The sequence below is a fragment of the Citrus sinensis genome, chromosome 7 (genome assembly GCF_022201045.2).
Source record: "Citrus sinensis cultivar Valencia sweet orange chromosome 7, DVS_A1.0, whole genome shotgun sequence".
NCBI classification, from domain to species: Eukaryota; Viridiplantae; Streptophyta; class Magnoliopsida; order Sapindales; family Rutaceae; genus Citrus; species Citrus sinensis.
This window is the reverse complement of record NC_068562.1, coordinates 22,194,615-22,213,536: the sequence shown is the minus strand read 5'-3', so window position 1 is coordinate 22,213,536 and position 18,922 is coordinate 22,194,615. Positions and strand designations below refer to the sequence as shown.

General features: G+C 30.3%; 2 protein-coding genes across 17 annotated transcripts; both read right to left on the bottom strand.

Annotated features, from left to right (window-relative positions):
- On the bottom strand, nt 1-10,181 carry LOC102628169 (beta-galactosidase 6). 2 transcript variants are annotated; one of them, XM_015528739.3, is made up of 18 exons: nt 9,124-10,181; nt 8,077-8,172; nt 7,821-7,933; nt 7,416-7,482; nt 6,120-6,212; nt 5,879-6,022; nt 5,673-5,767; nt 4,610-4,715; nt 4,449-4,533; nt 4,214-4,332; nt 3,776-3,946; nt 3,517-3,698; nt 2,716-2,807; nt 2,522-2,631; nt 2,306-2,419; nt 1,321-1,440; nt 1,058-1,206; nt 1-339 (listed from the first exon to the last, which is right to left on the bottom strand). In XM_015528739.3, the coding sequence occupies exons 1-18, from the start codon at nt 9,367-9,369 to the stop codon at nt 183-185; spliced, it is 2,259 nt and encodes a 752-aa protein (XP_015384225.1). In that variant the 5' UTR covers nt 9,370-10,181; the 3' UTR covers nt 1-182. The 2 variants fall into 2 exon arrangements, with proteins under 2 accessions (XP_015384225.1, XP_006464973.2); XM_006464910.4 differs by having other exon boundaries at nt 1,058-1,203; nt 9,124-10,179.
- Nucleotides 10,182-10,863: 682 nt separating this feature from the next.
- LOC102613399 (chaperonin CPN60-1, mitochondrial-like) lies at nt 10,864-17,799 on the bottom strand. Of its 15 annotated transcripts, none has more exons than XM_025102450.2 (18): nt 17,440-17,541; nt 16,933-16,985; nt 16,754-16,831; nt 16,235-16,308; nt 15,870-16,045; nt 15,673-15,768; nt 14,491-14,592; nt 14,231-14,314; nt 14,063-14,149; nt 13,753-13,833; nt 13,612-13,671; nt 13,416-13,493; nt 13,239-13,334; nt 13,067-13,151; nt 12,021-12,124; nt 11,619-11,724; nt 11,437-11,515; nt 10,864-11,289 (listed from the first exon to the last, which is right to left on the bottom strand). In XM_025102450.2, the coding sequence occupies exons 6-15, from the start codon at nt 15,709-15,711 to the stop codon at nt 12,090-12,092; spliced, it is 747 nt and encodes a 248-aa protein (XP_024958218.1). In that variant the 5' UTR covers nt 15,712-15,768; nt 15,870-16,045; nt 16,235-16,308; nt 16,754-16,831; nt 16,933-16,985; nt 17,440-17,541; the 3' UTR covers nt 10,864-11,289; nt 11,437-11,515; nt 11,619-11,724; nt 12,021-12,089. The 15 variants fall into 15 exon arrangements, with proteins under 15 accessions (XP_024958218.1, XP_052300020.1, XP_024958217.1 ...); XM_052444060.1 differs by lacking the exon at nt 17,440-17,541 and adding exons at nt 17,076-17,196; nt 17,328-17,391 and having other exon boundaries at nt 10,864-11,515; XM_025102449.2 differs by having other exon boundaries at nt 10,864-11,515; nt 15,673-15,764.
- Nucleotides 17,800-18,922: the final 1,123 nt, after the last annotated feature.

Here is an 18,922-nt window from a genome sequence, read left to right as displayed (position 1 = left end):
GACCTAAATCATCCCATTCATTAAGATAAAGAAAAATATTGAAATTTCTTGAACATTGCAAATGGAATCACTTAAAAAATATTTCAAGAAGCTTTATCTATAAAGAAATTATTATTATTAATCGAATTAAAAAAAAAAGTAATAAGGTGCTATTTCTATTGATCAATAGTGAGACACACCAATCATGAAGGGATGTAATGGTTAGATATAAAGCTGGGTTGGCATAAGTTAGTGAGTGAAATGGTCTCTACAGATATATGAAGTGGATCCCCTCCAAATTCTTCCATCAAAACCAATACATTTTCAGTACTTTTGAGAAAGGATCGAGGCACATGATACCTGCAAATTAAGATATTTATGTAATCATAAGTAAAAGTCTCCTTAAGAGCCGTTGCATGCCAAATTTTTACAACATGAGGATGACACTTGCATCGATTTTTAGAATTTATTTTTATCATCTGGATCGTTCACTAATTTTCATTTTTTATCAATTTAAAATTTATTTTAATCATTTAGATATCTGATGAATTTTTAATACCTATTTTGTTTATGGTGTTTTTATGTTCTTCAAAAGGAAAAGGGGCAAGAAATTTGAACTGAACAGTCAATCAAATACAATTAAATAAAAAATCCTACTTGAACAGGCCCTTGGGGGCATTTTGTATATGGTGTTAAAATAATAATAGAAATGCATACGTATTTATACGGTCGGAGTATAAATGTGAATTATTAACTTACAAATTGATTATCAAGGTATAAATTTTTTTAAAAAAATACATTTAAAACTGTAAGGGAAGGATCATTGTGTTTTCAAACTATAAAAGGGAGATAATTATGTCAATTCAAAAAATTCTTGAAATTAAGCCTAATTTCAAGAAGCTTAAAATACTTAAATATATGCTTTATGGACCTAAACAATGATTTTTTTTTTTTTTCCGATACCATAATGAAGTAAAATTTATCAAGAAACTAAATTATAAGTGTTAGGAGGAGCTTAAATGTCGTTCTCTATTCTAGCAATCAAGTATATGTATGAAGAAAGTAGATATATACGTACAAAGTTTGTGAAGAATTTCCTTCAGAAGTGTAAAATGAAACCCAGTAACGGCCAACACTCAGTCCATTAACCCAGGCTTCACCTTTGCCCATTGAGCTGAGATTTAGGGCCACCGGATCATCCCCAACGGGTGCATCAAACGCAGTCTGCTAATTAATCATCCATTTTAATCAATCATTAATTACAAGCTAATTGTTAATTGCGAGGTAAATAATCTTATAAATTAATTAATAACACAAAATCCAGTGTGTACGTGTACTTACCTTGTACCACGTAAGTGGTTGTTTACTGGAGAGATATTGATCAATCTTAGTCCACTCAGGAGCATTTTCCAAATTCTGCTCAGTATTGTATATTTGTAATTTCTCTCCCAATAGCCCAACCTACGTTCAAGGATTATAACTCAAGAATTTGAATCAACTGTTGATTTTTTTTTTTTTTTTTTTGTAAAGTTACATTATTGATAGTTATTGAATAATAAATATGTATAAAATTAACTCTTAATTAACGTGACTAGTGAAGGAGTCAGAAATTTAACTTAGATGAGGCAAATTTCAAGAAAAGTAGATCCATATGATTCGTTTTTTTCTTCTTTCGTCAGATTGTTAGATACAAAAAGCTTTCAAAGGGTAATCTTTTAAGGAGGTGAAATAAATAATTTGATTATTTTTTGGGTACTAGTAGATAGAAATGTGCCGCTAACTTTGACTCATATATGGGAGTAAAGATTTACGTTCTGTTTGTTATAGTTCTTTAAATAGAGTTTATTGAAATAGAACTTTAAAAAATAAAAGTTTATAAAAAAAATTAATTGTTTGGTTCTTAATAAGAATTTTTTAAAAAAATTGTAAAATTACTTTAACAAGTAAGTTTTTTAAATTATATTATGAAATAAAATTGTCAAGTAAGTAAAGAAATATATTCTCAAAATTTAAACTTTTGTTAAGAGAGGTAAAACAAGTTATTTAATTTTTAAAAACTCTACTGAAAAAATAATAATAATAAAATTTTAAAAAAATTATAAAATTAAATAAGCAATTATGGTAGCTAAACAAACACTCAAATCATTTAGATTCGTGGGGTCAATAGCTTAAAGCATTAACTTAAATTTGAGGATTTTGAAATCTAGTAAGAGCATTTGCCCCACTTGCCTTGCATTGGCTCTGTCCTCATGAGTGATATAATTTTAAAAAATCAGAAAAATTCAAATCAGATCAGTAGTGGATCCAAATTTTTAATGTTAGTTACCTCATATCCCCAAGTATAGTTATTCGTGAAATTATACGAGTTCTCCATATCACCACAATGTATTTCCACTGTAGCAAGGCCAGCAAATCTTTTCTCAAGAAAAGCTCCTGAATCCTGAAGATAATAAATTTGTTTTTGTTTTAAATATGTAGATAATAAATTAGTCAAAGAAGCATATATTATTTCATGGTGAAATTAAATTAATTAATAGCTTACAGGCAATCCAACCATGACGCTGAGTATGGAAATATTGTTCATCCCATCGTTTAGATCGACTGGAATATCCATTGTAAATTTCTTCACATCATGGTTTCCATGGGCAGTACCTGCAAATATTAATTAATTAAAATAAATATTTGATTTTTTAATAAAAAAAATTAACAAGAGGATTATGAAGTTTAATTACTTGCCTGCATATACGTTGTTGACAAAAGCATGTGCAACATGTGCAAGAGACTCCACATGAAGTACTGGTTCAGTGCAAGATGAATTGGTTTGAAAGCTGTTAGAAGCATTTACCAATATATGTTCTTGATCAAATTAAAATAGTAGTTTTTATTAAAATTTCATGAAATATAAACAATAATTAGACTTTAAACAATAGTTAATTTTTTACATACGGTGCATAGGTGTAGACATAAGGATTTGAACTATAATCAAAGTAGTATAATATTATAAAAATATTTCTACGACATTTTGCAACTTAATTTGATCGTAGTTCAAAGTCAAATTGTGTAAAATTTAGATGTCCGAACCTGATCATAATTTGGGACTTGTTTGTTAAATATCTAAAGTTTAAAATTTTATTAATTTTAGACCTTTTTAAATTTCACTTGTTTATTTTTTGTAGTTTATGTATGATTTTCACACATTTACATTTGAATAGAAAAAAGTAAATTTTTATGACTTTTATCTTAATAGAAAAAAGAAGTAAATATTATATTCCAAAAATATCTCTAAAAGTGCTTATTTCCTAAACTATAAAACCTAATCCTTTTTTTTATTTTAATACACAAGGACATAAATGTCAAATAATAATGCGTAAAATCTTTTTATTTATAAAAACAAACAAGATACTATTTACATTTAGATATTTTTAAAAAAATGGCATTAAGATATTTGTATTTAGACCCATTCAAATTTTTAAAAAATTCAGACACATTCAAATTTCATTAAAAAAAAAAACAAAAACTACTTAATATTATGCATACCTGAAAGTATACCAAAGATAATCAGATTTATCTTTGGTTGTATTCATGTGCTCTAACAGTGTATCTGCTTTCAATGGAGTGTCTAAGAAGTTTGGAATCAGATCTTTAAATTGTTGCCATCGTTCTGCTTCATTGAACACTTCACTTACATTTGTTCTTCTCTCATTGTACACCACATTAACCTATACATCATTTATGAAATATGTAATCTACTTAACGTGTAACCATGTTCGTTTGAAGTTATAATGAATTTAATTACCTTTGCTGTGTTGAAGATGACATTTATACAATCGGGTAAAATAGTAATGGACTTTGGTGGCAGCTGAAATGACATGTTCCGGAATTGAACCGTAGCATTATCATCTCTTCCATCATTGTTTATGAGAAATGCAACACATCCTCCTCCTGCTTCTTCTTCAAAAACATAGGCCTAATCAACACATAATACCTCATCACCATTAATATCATTAATTTGTTGTGTGTATTATTTAATTGAAATATAAAGTTATGATTATGGTACCCCAAGAAGTATTCTAGAATCTAAATATCGTCATATGATCAGAAAATTTTATAAGGTACAATATCCTTAGGACATCATAGTCGGATTCAAAATTTAATAGCGGATTACCAAAATAATAGTAATAATAATAGCAATAGTAATATTAACGAAAGAATTGGATTGATATGCATATGATACCTCTTGAAGCTGACCTAGTGAAAAATTACTCGGGTTCCCCTGCAACAAAGTTTCAGAGCATGAATTAATGGCGCCGTGCAATTCCTTAAGATGCCCCCATTTGGGCTGCCTCGTTAAACCTGTAATATATTTTAAGTAATTAAATATGAACGTGCAAAAAACGAAAAACAAAAAAAAAAAAAAAGTTTGGTTGGATTTATCAATCTATCTCTAAAAGTAATTATTTCATCATTACCATATTCGTCTAATGGAGCCTGATCGTAATAACTTGTTATGATGTAGGCAGATGCTGTTCTTCCAAAGTTCGTTCCTCCATGATACTGTTGTATACGTTAATTAAATTAAAGCATGGATGATTAAAATTAATTAAAAGAGATATTGAGATTGCTTATATACCATGTAGTAGTTGATGTAGCTTCCATTTTTTGCAATAAAAAGTGTGACATGAAATGCTATGTCTTCTGCGGACCTTATGTAAGGTTCTCCTCCATAAACTTGATAGCTTCAAAAGATTTTAAAAAGGGGGAGGGAAAAAAAAAAGCATTTATATGTTAGCTTAGCTTAATAAAAATTTACTAACAAACTCTTATTTGAATTGATCCACACATCCTCCTCTTACGAATAAGGTAGATGGTTTAAATCTACCTAATGGTCGGGAGATTTAATTTTCTTTGATTTTCTATCATACGCTTAATTGTATTAGACTTCTTGAACTTACTTATATTTTCATGGGTTTATATAAATTGTATTATAATATTAAACTGTTTACAAAATAAAAATTAATACCAATTTCTAATTTGATCCTCAGCATTTGACCCAATTACCCGATCAATTCCTCCTATATTTTCAAAAAACTATTCAAAATATCCGTGTCATTATTTTTTGAAAATAATAAATAAAATAACATCGCATTTTGATTAATTTTTAAAACTACTAGCCTATTGTATAATTAGCCTAAACCCTAGCGACGAAAGAAGAGTTACCCTACCCATGTTTCTATTTGTCCTTTTGCACGGCAGTTACAACCTCAAGCTACTGTACTACTAGCTTTTAGCCGTCGATTGATGCTACTAACAAATTTTCCAACAACTGCGAACTAGAGCTCCTCATTTATTTGAATTAATTTTGATAATATCGAAATCAAAACTAATATAGAATGAAAGGAAACAAAGAATAACTTTAGTATAAGAATCAAGAAATTATAAATTAATTGGAATGAACAATAAATCATAAGAATAGGCTAGCAATAAAGCGGTTGAGATTGGAATAAATGATAAAAGAATGGTGGCTTGAGGTGGTGATAATATTGATGGAAGATGGTTAAGATTTCTAGCATCGTTTATACTTTTATTTAAATTTTTATCATTTAACAAGGATAATTTAAAAAAAAAATGGAGTTATTTGAATAATAAAAAATAATGAAAGAAATTAACTCCAAAACAAAAGTTACGGAACATACAAAGAAGTCCAATTTTCTGTCCACATTGATGGCTTATTTGGTGAGTTCGGCCCGCTAAAAGTTTGTCCACATCTCATTCCATTACATGTATTTATCTGCATGCATGTATCACACAAATTAACCAATAAATAACTAAATAAATTTCTTACCCATAATTTATTTATCTTTTTTTCTAAAAAAAAAAAGATTAAAGCTTAATTAATTACCACAGGGTCTGGGGCATCAGTTTGCTTACACATAACCCAAGGCACACCGGTTTCAAGCTCGACCGCCATTTTTGCTGCCCAGCGAACATACGAAGGTCCTGCTTCACCAAAAGCTTTCTCTATGTTTTGATATTCATTCTCAATCTATAATACAACATTAATTAATTGCCATTTGTCAGATTAATTTTGCAGTTATAAAATTTAAGTTTTAGAAATTAATTGATGAAGTTCACTTTCTCACCTGTGAGAGTATTATTGGTCCTCCTTGTGAAGCATATAGACCTGATGATTTCATCAAGTTCACTATTTTGGTTGTAAAGTTTTGCATGTAAAACTACAAAACGTTAATTATTTACATATATTAGATTAATAAAATCACTACAAAGAACTTTGTTGTAAAAATAAATTGCAATTTATTTATATCTTAATTAAATCAAAATTTAAATTTAAATGATTATTTTTTTAAAAAATATATAAATTATCATTGTTTACTCAGTTGAGATACTTTATTTATACTGCAACGGATATATGATGGATAAAATTCCACCGATTAAAATAAAAATGATAAGACTTAACAATTAATTAAAATAAAAATGATAAGACTTAACAATTAATTATCACTTGAGCGAGTCAAATGGTTATATATTATTTGCCAGATCAATTAGATATAAACTGAATATCCAAACTAAGTAAATATAACATTATTATTTTTTTAAAACTATTTTTCTTTTGTCTTTCTATTTTCCAGAAAGATCTTACCTATAAAACACCAACTGTAGCCCCTTATTATTATAGAAATATAAACTTAGTAATTTAATTTTTAAAAACATAGATCCCACTACAAATGGATAAAAGTAAATACATATCAAATTCTTAAAAAAGTTAGATAAGTTTAATTTCGGAAAAGATTAAAATTTTAGTTCGTTTATTCTATTTAATTCCTTAATAATTTCATTAAAAATCCATTATTTAAGAAATACACGTTCCATTAATTATTTCACCCTTCATGTTTCAAATCATCCAAAACCTTATTAAAATTTTTTATTAACTTTAATATTTTTATTTCTTTTACTATTTTACCCCTAAAAATTGTATTAATCAATGCTAGATTGTAATAAGGTAATAATTTTATAGATTACCAATCACATTCAAACATAAAAATTGACAGAAATAGGATAAAATCGATTTAATTAACTATTCTACCTTGTTTCTATTAGCAGTTATATGAGCACTTTCTCTTTAGCATTTTTATTTATTTATAGACTAAAAAATATCGTTAATTGGAAAGCATACAGTCCAAAAGCTATTCTTTTTAATGTGACACAATAATCATGCTATATATGTTCACCGGAAAGCAATCGAACATGGAACAAAGAAAAGTTCACAGTCACAGATGTGATCCAGGACATCAGTTTGGTAAATTAGTTAATTTCTTGTTTATTTATGGACAATTATTAATTAAGTTGGAAGCAAAAATTAATTAATGGCAATTACTGAAGTTTGGAGATCAAGTGGGGACATATATGTAAAAATATACCTTGAAGGGCTCGTTGTCTGTTCGATAGACAATGTTCGGGACATCATGCAACCAAAAAGGAAATCCCCTGATGATTAACGGCAGCATATACAAAACATAAATCAGATACTAATTAAATACTATGTAACAACGTAATGTAGTATGTAACATCTAATTAAGAAAAGAAAAAAAAAAGACGCTTAATGAGAACTGATTTAAGATCTTATACTTTATTAAAGTTTGAAAAAGATATTAAGTTATATAATTTAATAATATATTGTCATTACACTATTAAATTATATAACTCAATAACTTTCCTGATCATAATATTATTAAACTATACGATTTAATAACTTTTTCAAATTTTAATAAATTCAGGATTCTGAATTGAAACATTTACAGGCATTTAGTTAATTAATTACTTACCCATAAGTCCATTCGCTCTCAATGAAGGGTCCAATTGTAAGACAAGCATAAAGGCCTTGTGCTTGAATTTCCTTGATGAATTTCACCAAGTCATATCTTCCCCCGAAGTCATACTGTAATATTAATTTGAGAGACAAATTAAATAGTTTTTTGAAATAAAAGAATACCCCCCCCATTTCCTCAGAATTTAAACTCGGGCAATTAACTAAGATAGAAGTACTTGAAATAATAAGTAAATGCAAGAGGACTGACTGACCTCGCCAGGCTGAGGCTCGTGAAGGTTCCAAAAGACATAAGTCTGAATAACGTGTAGGCCTCCCTCTTTGGCTTTGGCTATCAATGACGGCCACATCTGCATTCATCAAATTGATGTTTCAATCTTGCTCGTGACCATTTGCAGACAAATTTTTTTTTTGTATGCTTTGTATTATTTTCTATCAGTCAGTAACCAAAAGCAAAGCCAGGCCAACAAATATTCTGTCGAACTAACGTCGAAAAAATTAAAATGAGCTGCATGTGACCGTGAGCTGCTAAAGTTGAAAAATTAAGGAGCAGGTGAAAAAGGAAAGTCTTATCAAAAGGGTACCCATTTTATTCTGTTGCCCGTGATGTAATAGGAGTAGGATAAAGACCTATCGACTTTCTCCGACCCAAAAAGTCTTATCTTTTGTATCTATAAAGAGTATTTGTCTGGAGGGAAAATAATAATAACACTCGTAGTTTGACCAAACATTTGCGGAAGTCTCCTTATTTTATATATATATATATTAAAGATATATAGACTTTCTTCTGTGTTCAGTAATGCTCATACGAATTCTAAAATTTAATATATATACGGACCTTGTTACCTTATTATTATGTAAGTTACGTAATTTTTTTACAACTGTTTGATAAAAATTCAATGATTGTAGAAATGTAAAGTAATAAAATCATGTTATTTCCACAACTGTTGGATTTTCATCAAACGGCTGTGAAAGAATTATATACCTTACATTATTACATGAGGTAACTAAAACTTATATATATATGGAAAGGTCTACCTGACCGTTTCTAAAAGCAATGAGACTAGATCTGTAACAATTTTATCTGACCACTAAGGTGTTGCTATTCTTAAACGAGCAGGCAAGGCTTTTGCATGAAATGCTCTCATTATTCTGAATTCCTGAATTTTGTGAACCATTAACACTCAACAAGAAGAAAGATAATTAAGTAAACTTAGAATTAATGCCACTTCACTTGGTAAGGTTTTAATACAATATTAATGGCAAAAAAAAAAAAAAAGGAGTTGTCGGAGTTTGGTTACCTGAGGGGTGCTGCGAGGATAGTGGATAGAACCAGAGAATAGAATTTTTCTCTGACCATCAATGATGAGGGATCTTCCATCGTATGTCACATTTCCTCCTTCAACAAAGCAGCCTGCTTCTCCTATTATTATCACTAATATTGCAACCCAATAACAGGACGCCATTGTTTTAGTTAATTTGGTGATGTATTTGGCTTTGCAAAATGGGTTTCTGTTGGGTGCCCAGCTTTCTAAATATATACACATCTCTCTCTCCCCCCCCCCCCCCCCCCCCCAATGAAGACAAGAGAAGCTGAGAAGTCACACTTATTTTATTCTATTGTTAGTTGGCAAGGCAATTTATACATTATATATAGTTATATACTCCTCACACACACACACACACACACAGAGACATATATATGCGTGTTAAATTGTGTATACAAATAGTGATTGCAGAGGAGGCACACAGCCAAGCCTCATGAGGTGAGGTAGCTGCCACCCAGCTCCTTTAGTTCTAGGGTTAGGCCGCGTGAGTTAATTAGTCAGTTAGTCTAAGTATTTTATTTGAACTTTATGAAAAATTATTAGATCAATCAATAATTGGGATATTTTGAGTAATTTCTAAAAATTATAATTCCAAATTCTATGGACTCAACTGGAATTTACCCAAGCCTCATGATTGTTTTGCACCGCACGAAATGAGGTGGGGACGTGCTGGGCTTCTAAGGTAATCAATAACCAAACTAGCTTTTGAACAAATGAAATTTCCACCATTGATTCATCTTCAATGAATAGTTATCAGTTTACCCAACTAGCAGGTTATTCTCTAATTCGATTTAAGTTTTTTTTTTTAATGATAAATAGATTTAAGTTGAATTGTAATATATATGTACATATAGTGTAATTTTTCAATAAAAAATCCTTTCCTTTAATAAAATAAGGAACAATTTCAAAGAGAAAAAAAATACATATTTCAATACAAAGTACATTGCATTAATTTATATATTTTATCTCTTTTATCCATATATGCATCCAAAAACCCTGAGCTTTATTATTGAAATCCAGCTATGGTACAATTGTGGTACCATACCATAGTTGTTTTCACCCATTAGATCTAACTATGGTGAGAGCAACAGCTGGATCCAATAGCTAAAAACAATTGTGGTATTATACCACAGTTACACTATAGTTTTGTCTTTATTATTATAAAAAATTGTTTACAACATTATAAACAAAGCCCTTGACTTTATAAAATAAAGATTCATAGATCGAAAAAATTTCATATATATCATCTACTAAACAAGTGAATATTTATTTATCACATTAAACTATAAAATAAATGAAAATAAGAATAAAGAAGACTAATATTACAAATAAGAATAAAGAAGACTAACATTACAACCATCAACTCTTGTACAAAATAGTTGTAATCTTATTTCATTCTATTTTATTCAGTTTTATTCTTATTTCAAATTTATTTGTTCTTTTCTATTAAATGACGAGTAACAAAAAATTTGGCTGCTATATATAATTATAAATCTCTATAATCTCTAGAAGTCCGATAAAATTAGAAAATAATGGATAAATTTTTAATTATCCCTTGTGATTAACTATCTTCAGATCTCCCCTTATGAAAGCCTCAAATTACCTCATATTTAGTCAATCAATAGGGCAAAAATGGGCTTGAGTTGAAATTTTTTTTTTTGGTTCTCTTAACAAAAAGAAGGGCTAAATTGAGATTTTTAAAACTAAGAGAAGTGATTTGAAGATAGTCATAATCTGAATTAACTCGAAAGTAGACAAATCTTGATGGCGATCGACTAACCGGCTAAGTTGGGCATGATAGAATCAAGGACAAAAGACAAAATACTATATTGTGAGCACAGCATAATTAATCAAAACCAATGCAATACTATAACATGATCAACCCAATCAATCCAGGTGTCAGCTTGTTAGGAACCTCCCATTCCATCTATCTTCCCATTCTGTCGCTGAAGCATCTCATAGGAGGAGTAGGCTACGGTGCAACTATAGTACCGTGTCACAGTTACATCCAGCCGTTGGATGCACTTAGATTGGTGGAACCCACTGACATCCAACGGCTGGATGTAACTGTGCCACGGTACCACAATTGCACCACAGATTTCCCCCTCATAGGAACACCAACAATGAGTAATAAAGTAACTACACAAGAAGCAATAATTTGACATTAATAACTGAGACTGAAGCTAAGCTAGAAAAAGAGGTTGCTGTCCCCAAGGAGGATGAAGCTGAACATCCTAAGCAATAAATAGGATCATTTGAGAGAATTAGGACGTCTGAACCAATAACCTTATGGCATCGTCTAATTCTTTTATTACGAGTTTCATGGGATCGAAGATTCCAAGCTTAATTACATCTACATATTCACCTGGTACAAAGAGAGATGAAAATATTGTTAACTCGATTCATAACGGTAAAAATCGAAAGTTCTTTTTTTTTTTTTTTTTACTTTTTTTATTTGAGAAACAAACCTCTAGCTGGATCATATCCAACATCAGGATTGTCTTGCTCTAGTAGCTTTTCAGCAACTGCTGAGCCATCAACGCCAGCAGCAGAAGCAATTGTGCACACAGGCATCTGCAGGGTCGAATTATTAATAATCAAGTAGACAATTTTTTTATGAGCCAAGTTAATTAAATTATTACCTAGGATATAATTTTAATTTTGTACCAACCAAAATTTGTCTAAACAATGAAAATGATATAAAGTCGTTATTAATGAGATTTTTCATGCCACTAAGATCTTTCGTTCCCAAATTGCTAACAATTCCTTTTTGCTTGGTTAGTATGCAACTTATCACCATTAAACAAAGACCATCAGTTAATGAAAATCAAACATACACACACACACACAAACATATAAAATAAAAAGACCTTAAGAGCTTGTTGTAAAAGCTGAACACCAATCTTTCCACCTAAGCTTGTAGTTTGCAATTTGTCCAGCTACTTTGAGGCATGAAAAAGCGCAACCCCACCACCTGTAAATGACATCATAATACCGAGCCCTCGGATACATTAAAACCCTTATTACCGCCAGAGAGAGAAAATATACAAATAAGTCAAAACTAGCAAATGGCTGCCAACAAACTTGGGAGGAGTTCTCTGGAAAATTGCACCACTAAAACAAATCATACTGATTATCTCTCAAATAAATTATATGCCAAATATTAGTATTTTTATTTAATATATCTTACAAAAGTAAATAGTCCTAAGTGGGGTTTGCTAACCTTGAAATATGTAAATGTGAAAACCATAATGCAAGACTTGATACAACAATTCAATAGTTGAATCATGTGAAAGTTGGCCTTGAAACCTAATACAAAACTTGAGAACTTAATGGAAAGTTTATAATGACTGACTTAAAAATTTGAAACCACTAGACATTTGGTACATTATGCTGAATTTGAAAACAGAATGCAAGTCTTCACATGTTCAACACAAAAACTGAAACATTTGAATAATGGACTTGAAGCTCAGTGCATAGAAATTAAAATCTTATAATAACAACAAACTTGAAACCAACCAAAACTTGGACCTATAAATACTTGTAATTCACAACATAGTACCTGAGATACTTAACCAAAAAGTTGGAACGCATTAAAACCCATAAAATGGTACCTAATACATTTAACACAAAACTTGAAACACATTAAAACAGTCTGAAATTATAGTAAATATATTTTATGTTTTATTCATAGTGTGGAAGTACAGGCTGTCCCTAGTAATAGTTTGTTTCCATTTTAATTGTTTGGGTGCCACGTGCTGTACATATAGTGCAAATCCATAACGTTACAGCAGTTAATAAGAGCATAAAAAAAGCAATTCCTCATCCTCTCAAGATGGACCCACTGAAACTCTAAAAATAAAAAATGGAAAATTTGAAGTTATAAAAATAATAGGATTAAAAATAATAGGATTACCAGGTATGATTCCACCCTCCATCGCAGCCTTGACAGCATTTAGGGCATTAACAATTCTTTTATTCTTTGTACTACCTCCGGTAACCTTAAATTAAAACAACCTCATCTGAACTGTATGCTTAAGATGCCACAATGAAACACTAGCAAAAGTAAATGTTCTGAACCACTGAACCTTAACAATAAGAGCGCCACAAGAAAGATTTAGAAGCCTCTCTTCAAGCAACTTAATTTCATAATCCGAGGTACTTGCTTTAATCGCAGATCTCAACTGCCACCAGAATATTGAATAATTAATAAACAAAATGAAAGCTTATAAATTGTTGAGAAACATATTAAAGAGACAAGAAACCTGTTCACATCTTTTTTCAATGTCTGCTTGGCTACCAGACCCACCAAGGATAACCATCTCATTATCCGATATTACAACCTATAGCAATGGAGAAAGATAAGATATATTGTTTGAAAGAAAAACTGCCCTTACCATGATCAAGGGTGAAGACTGGCACGACAACAATGTAGATCTACACATATATTGAATGTCTTACCTCTTTGCATGAACCAAGCTTTAGTCGTGCAAGTAAAGAATTAGACTCAGCAGTAACAACCTAAAAATGGAAATACAGGACATTAATTTCTGTATTACAACATGATGCAAAATGGGAGAAAAAATTAACACATCAACCTACCCATCCACCAGTGAGAACGGCAAGGTCCTGCATGATTCCCTTACAATTTTCTTCAAATTCAGGAGGTTTGACCAAACAAAACTTCATTCAATTCCAAAACCCACCATAATTAAGAATGCATAAAACAACATTATGCAAAAATAAATAAATTATATAACAATTTATAACATTTAAAAATGTCATATTTTTGTCAGCTTAAAATTGTCATGTATTCTCTAGTAATCTCATTTGATATTGGTAACTTTCCCGTAACTTCTTGTCTTGTTGAGTAATTTGACCTTATTCTAGTTGGCCAAAAAAATTTGATTACCTTGGTACTAACACATATCCTGTCTAGAATTAGAGATCCTGCCACTTCCACTTCAACATCCTCAGCAATAATAAATAAAGGTTGTTTCTGAGAAAGCAAAAAAAAAAAAAAACTCAATTAACTTGGTTTATAAATAAATTTAAATTTCCTGCAAACAAGCGCTCTTACATAACCTATAGGTCCAATCGCTTGCTTGACAATCTTTTTCGAAATTTTGTTCTCATTGATTAAAACTTTCGGATTTTTCAAAACCTGGCAAAATGACTGGTGTTAACACAAGAATGAAACATCAAAAAGCAAAGAGTGATATATTATAACATCATTATATTTCTCAAGTGAAACCAATGCAAAATTAATTAATAGATTTCCGATGAACCAAAGTTACAAAAATTGAGAATAATGATTTATGTATACATTGCAATGCTTACACATGTTTGGGTCTCATCATCGATGAAGAAAGAGGAAACAGCGCCCCAATTTAACTTCATTCCTCTTAGAAACTTTAATTCATTCTTCTTTTTTTCCTCATCCTGCAACAGTTTTAAGACTGACAACAATTATGTGTTGCTGAGTCTTTGATTGACTAAGAAAATTTATAAAAAGAAAAAGGAATAAGATCACATCTTCTTTTACACAGTGCTTTATCCTGATTTTCAAGCTGAGTTTGTATTAAAATGAAGTTCTAGGATTGGTGGTTTTGTCACTTAGGGTCAGGTTGGAAATGCTTATCATAAGCACATTTTACCCTGGTGTTAGCAGTGGATCCAAATTCTAGATTTAAATAGAGCTTTATGTGATCTGAATTCATGTAATTGGGAAGAAATAAGTTTACAAATACCCCTTCTCATTTAGTATAATTGTGAAGCAATAGTGATCTAATAGGGTTCAATTTTCTATCTTCTTTTGTATATTTTTGAAGTGGTGTTTCTCTCCTCATAGGCTGCTAGAACTACTAGTCCTTTGGCAAAAAGCATCCAATTTTCTGTTTAATAATTTCTTTTTGCCCCAAAAAAAGGGTAAAAACACATTCTTATTATATTTTACAAATAAACCTAATATATTTTCTCTCTTTTCCCCTACTTTGGTCTCATATGGGATTGAGGTTAAACAACTGTAACTTAAAAGCTATAGCAAAAGTGTTTGCTAAAAACTAGTTGTCGTAGTTTAAAAGTTAAGTTGATTTGATTTTATACTTGAATGTTGAAAAATCTATCATATTTTTACTAATTTTGTCAAAATTAGTATTTAAAAATTGAATTACTACATGGTATTAACTTTTATTTCATAATTACAGTTTTTTTCCTACAGCAACTATAGCTTAAAAGCTACAGCACCTCAATACCAAACAGGGCCTTAATCATCTTAAATTTATTCTTTTTTATACTTCCCCAAATTCATTTAATTCCCTCAAAATAAAAACCACAAAGACCAACAGTTGCAGTTATAAAAATATAAAAATATTAAACATATGAAAGAACATAACATAAAAGCCACACCATGCCTAATCATTCTCAGGCCAAAAGAAACCAGACTAGAAAAATCCACCAAGCTAGCTAATATTCACTGAAAATAAAGGGGAAAAGATTGCAGAAATTCAACAAGCAACTTACATATATGATAAAAAGACCCTCTTTTCCAACTTTCTCCATAACCTCGGTAAGGAGGACATCAATCCTTTTGTCCTCATTTGCAGCTGTTCTTCCTACCTTTAAAAAAAAATAGAAAAGAAAAAATTAAAGCACCTCGCTTATCACTGTTCATATAATCATCCCAACTCCTAAAAGTAAGCAAAATTCCTAAAATGAACCTAAGCAATTTCATCAGATCTGCTTGCAACTCGTGCTCTGCACTTTAAGTGTCCCTTAATTGCCTCAAATTCCATATAAATCTCATCTTTTAGATCCATGGCATCTACTCCTGCTTCTAGTACCTTGCGTCCTTCTATACACATGGCTTGATGCATGACAGGAAGATATTTGATGCCTGCAAACAAATATATCAAAATCAAAATTCATATGGGCAACAATGCCCATTTGCAAGAGATTCTATCAAAATACTAGCATACATCCAAAGACTGTTTCTCAAAACGAAACATTAACACTATAAAAAATTTGGGTCAATAATCCACTAAAATAAATCAAAAAGTTTTTTTTTCAAAATATGAGCAATCACCATATTCATCTGGTTCACATGTAGGGTTTTTGACCTGCTGCATAAAGCCTGTAAGAAAACTTTCCTCTATAACACTGCAATCCTACAGCACAAGCATCCAATAACATTAGACAATCATCTGAAAACAGTCCGAAATTAGTATTGTTGATAGAACAGGAAAAAATAAAAACGCAGAATCACCAAAAATGAAAGCCCAAAATGTAAATCTTAATAAGCATGCACATCCAGTATCTATGATCTCAAGCAGTGCCATTGCAATTGTTAAATTTGTATCACAGCAGTAGTAGACATAGCCAAATGTCCCTTCAAAGTTTCAATTATATCTTGCAAAACATAGCTATACAAGTAAGTAAGTTTTAAAGATTTCAATTTTATTTCACAAAATAAAACAATTTTTTAAAGGACTAACTATTGAAGTGCAGGAGCCATTAAATTCTTTTCTTTTCTTTTCTTTTTTCTTTTTTTTTCTCAAAAAGCAAACAAGAAATTCCCCTTAGAAGTAGTGAATAAGTCACTCACTTTCACTTTAGGACTCTTCTTGAGTTCAATGTCTTTGGCAGCATAGTTTCTGCTCCAACTCAATCTACTAGGAACGACCTGTTAAAAGGGAAAGGAAAAAAAAACCATAAAGAAGGAAACAAAACTAGAAAACCATTGAGTTAGAGAAAGATTATATAATGGAAATAAGAAAACCTCACCGGCTGGAAACTCTTCTCAGGAAATCTAACGTTGACAATTTTATTTTCGGTGTCTGTAAAAGATTTATCAATTGTAAGGAGGTTTTGTTTAATACCCAGGTGTGGAAGACTAACAAACATAACTTGTAAAGATAGATATTGACCATTTACTAATGCTTTGTCATCACCATTAAGATGAAGAAGGACAAACTCCTGTGCAGCCGATGGTGGCTCGTAGTGGCAGATAACATCATCTTGTTTTCTAACTTTTTATTTTTATTTCAACTATAATAACATAATTAATAAACAGTAATAATACAAACAAATAGTTAAAATCAAGTAAAAGGGAGATTATATGATTATATCTCCAATTTACAAACATTGTTTTAAAATTAATACACTTTATACCACCGTACATGGAATAATAAATTTGATGCCTTTGGCAGCGTATTTTGTGCTCCAACTCAATCTACCATGAACCTGATATAGTAAATATTAAAGAAGAAAGGAAAAATAAACACAAATTACCCAAAAAGAGGCAACAAAATAACGGATATTTGAGAGTGAGAATGAGATTGTGTAATGGAAATAAGCAAATCTCACAGGCTGCAAGTGGAAGCTCCTGTCAGGCAACCTACAATTGACAGAAACAATCAACAAAAGCAAAATAAAAAAATTAAAAAGAAAACCGAAAATGAGTTTCAGAAACTATCAACTGAGAAAATTCCATGCCTGACGAATGCTTCGGAGGGGAGGGTAGAGCCAAATGGAAACATGCTTCCTTGCATTGCGATCAAAGCGACGATTTACAGAGTCACTTAGATGATGTTTTTTAAAGCCCAAAAAAAAAAAATCTATTTTAAAAAGACTGTTTAAGAATATTAGGAATTTTAAAGGTGGATTGTTTTAGTTAAATTATCATTAAAAATTTTTTTGAATTTTTATTAATACGAAGCGTGGTTAATAAATTAAAAAATAAAATAATTAAATTTTAATTATATATTAATATTAAAATATAAGTCACATAAGACTTATAAACAATTAGGAGAAAAGAAGCATCAGATCCGGGGAGAGGATGTAATTTTCTAGACAATTAACTCAATTTCTGAAAAGCATTTTTAGTATTGTCATTTAAATAGAAGTTAGAGAGAGAGTGGCATGGATGGATTCAATTTTTTTTGGAATTGAGCTAAACCGAATAAACATAATTAAAATTATGAAATGAACCGAATCAAAATTGGTTTGGTTCTGGTTCGACTTGATTTTTTTAATTTCAACTTTTAAAATCTTATTTTTTAATTATTTAATTTTTAGGTCAATTTTTTGTTTAACTAATTAAATCAATCGTTTTTTTTATTTACAAATCGAATTGAACTAATAGTTTGGTTAGCTTTTTTTGAACCATAACTTTAGAGAGGACAAAATTCAAATTATTTTTTATCATTGGAAATTCGAAGCGCGGTACCCAAGGAAATAAAAATGCTTGAAAATCATGGGGACAGTCTTTTGAAAGGCACATTCTTAATATAATTGATTTGTTGTCTGTATTGCTGTATTAATTACCACATTACAATTTTATAAAGAGTATTATTTGTACGTCATTAGGCTTCTATGCAAGTCCAACTGAAAAATAAACAAAATTAAATTAAAAAATTGATAAACTTATCTTAGTAAAAATTATTTACTCCATCATAGCGTAAATAGTACATTGTAATGTAAGATACAAGGCAAAGGTAAAGTGATGACGACACACTTTTAACTATAATTTCAATTTCTACAACAAGAACAATTAAGCTTTCAGTACTGATGTTTGTCCCGGGTCAAACCCCGAAAGAGCTTTAAAACGACGTTGTTTCATCTATTAATTTGTTTTTGTTTTCATTCTCGGTAAAATGATGTCATTTTTCGAAAGGCAAAATTCCCACGCTCAAGGCAAAAGCAATGCCAGAAGCCCAGAACCCATCTACTTTCTCTTCCTCTTCGTTTCACCACACTATAATTCTGAGTACAA

Excerpts from the sequence above, each read along its gene's own strand:
- LOC102613399 (XM_025102450.2), bottom strand. The coding sequence starts at position 15,711 with ATGGAGAAAGTTGGAAAAGAGGGTCTTTTTATCATATAT. Across the intron at positions 14,593-15,672 it reads AGGGTCTTTTTATCATATAT|GATGAGGAAAAAAAGAAGAA; the intron begins GTAAGTTGCTTG and ends AAACTGTTGCAG. Across the intron at positions 12,125-13,066 it reads GGAGGGTGGAATCATACCTG|GTGGTGGGGTTGCGCTTTTT; the intron begins GTAATCCTATTA and ends TGTCATTTACAG.
- LOC102628169 (XM_015528739.3), bottom strand. The coding sequence starts at position 9,369 with ATGTGTATATATTTAGAAAGCTGGGCACCCAACAGAAACCCATTTTGC. Across the intron at positions 7,934-8,076 it reads ACGAGCCTCAGCCTGGCGAG|TATGACTTCGGGGGAAGATA; the intron begins GTCAGTCAGTCC and ends TTAATATTACAG. Across the intron at positions 1,441-2,305 it reads ACTATACTTGGGGATATGAG|GTTGGGCTATTGGGAGAGAA; the intron begins GTAACTAACATT and ends CCTTGAACGTAG.